This window comes from Guillardia theta (assembly GCF_000315625.1).
Source record: "Guillardia theta CCMP2712 unplaced genomic scaffold GUITHscaffold_139, whole genome shotgun sequence".
NCBI classification, from domain to species: domain Eukaryota; class Cryptophyceae; order Pyrenomonadales; family Geminigeraceae; genus Guillardia; species Guillardia theta.
In genome coordinates this window covers 164,392-166,104 of record NW_005434535.1, presented here as the reverse complement: position 1 = coordinate 166,104, position 1,713 = coordinate 164,392, and the positions used below count along the sequence as shown (strand labels likewise).

General features: G+C 60.0%; 1 protein-coding gene across 1 annotated transcript in view; it reads left to right on the top strand.

The window, feature by feature from the left end:
* The window catches only part of GUITHDRAFT_119094 (hypothetical protein), a gene marked incomplete at both ends in the record, with an annotated part of 4,690 nt that extends 3,666 nt beyond the window's left edge, over positions 1-1,024 (top strand). Inside the window, 5 exons of the mRNA XM_005821706.1 lie at positions 217-306; positions 363-384; positions 438-560; positions 622-748; positions 978-1,024. Of these exons, the coding sequence (XP_005821763.1) occupies positions 217-306; positions 363-384; positions 438-560; positions 622-748; positions 978-1,024 (409 nt within the window). The remainder of the gene's footprint in view (positions 1-216; positions 307-362; positions 385-437; positions 561-621; positions 749-977) is intronic.
* Between the last annotated feature and the right edge of the window lie 689 nt (positions 1,025-1,713).

The following is a 1,713-nucleotide window of genomic DNA, read 5'->3' as shown; positions in this document are numbered from 1 at the left end:
CGCAAGCAGAGGGGGAGGTGCAGGAGCAGGAGCAAGAGCAGCAGCAGGAGCAGGGGCAGGGGCAGGGGCAGGGGCAGGGGCAGGGGCAGGGAGAGCAGGAGCAGGAGCAGGGGCAGGGGCAGGGGCAGGGGCAGGAGCAGTAGGGAGGGCTGATTACGGGGGGAAGGAATTCTTCGTCTTCATCTCTGATCAAGTTTCTTGCTGTGGCTGTCGCAGGTTGACAGAAGAGATCAACCAGACCGAAGCTCCGTCCTCCGACCTCTGGAACAAGTACTGTGAAGCTCACTACATGCGCGCTGTGAGAAGGTTAGCAGGAAGATGGTTGTCTTGTGAGGTTGCTGTGACTTGCTGTTTGCTCGCAGGCTCAAGAACCATGTCCTATCTGTGATGTTTCTGCTGTCAAGCAGCGCTGGTGAGCTGACTGGCGAGCTGGGCAGGTGCTGGAGAGGAGGCCCTGGGCCGATACCTACGGCGTCCTGAGCATCTTGATGTACGAGAAGCTGGTGGCTGTTGGCTGCTTCGATCCGATGTCTGGAAGTCTGTTGTGCACTTGGGGAGAGGTAAGAAGGAGAGGGGAGGGGAGAGGAGTCGAGCCGAGCCGAGCCGAGCCGAGCCGGGCAGAGCAGGGCAGGGCAGGGCAGGGCAGGGCAGGGCAGGGCAGGGCAGGGCAGGGCAGAGCAGAGCAGAGCAGAGCAGAGCAGAGCAGGGCAGGGCAGAGCAGAGCAGAGCAGAGCAGAGCAGGGACAGGGTTAGGGAGGAAAGGAGGAAGGAAGAAAGGCAAGAAAAACGGGCAGAAGAAGGAATAAGGTTTCAGGGTTGAGGTAGGAAGGAAGAAACGAAGTGAGGAGTGGGGGAGAACGAGGCAGGGAGCAGGGAGCAGGGAGCAGGGAGCAGGGAGCAGGGAGCAGGGAGCAGGAGGATAGCAGCAGTCGATGATTCCTTCAGATTCAGTCTGCATGCCCTCACCCTGCAAGCAGGTGACGGGGATGCTGCGGACGTTGAGAGAAGCGATGGACCTGCATGAGAACATCCAGTCCTCCGCCCTCTCCGTCTCCCTCCTCCGTCACTTCCTCGGCAGCAGAGAGCCTGAGATCCTAGATGCCCTCAAGCTGGTACCCCCTTCCCTCCCCTCCCCTCTCGTTCCCCACCTCCCCTCCCTCCTTTCCCCCTTCCACTCTTCCTTCTCCCCTCCCTCCCCTCCGCCTCCCGGCCAGCTCTCTCCTATTTCCTCTCCCCATTCTCCTTCCCACCCTAGTCTTCTTCCTCCTTTTGCTCCCCATTCTGGCTTCCCTCCCCTTTCCTTGCCCCCCAGTATTCTTCTTCCTCTTCTTCCCCCTCATCGTCCTCTCCTCTCCCCTCCCTCCCCTCCTCACCTTCCCACTCCTCCCTCATCCCTGCTTCTTCAACTTTGTTTCCTCACTTCATCCTCTCCAGGAACTCGAGAAGATGCTTCAGTGGCCCGACCGACTTCTTGTCATCAACAACCCAACGACCAGCCACCTCCCTCCCTCCCATCCCTCCTCCTCCTCCCCCTCCCCTGCCTCCTCCTCCTTCTCCTCCTGGTACCGCCGTTCCACCATGGAAGAAATCTTCTCCTCACTGCAGCTCCTCCTCTCCGATCTCCACAGCTACTTCAACAACCCTCTGGAAGAGATCCCGCAAGTCGCCGACGTCTTCTCGCTCGTACTCAGATGCAAGTTTCAGCAGCAGAGG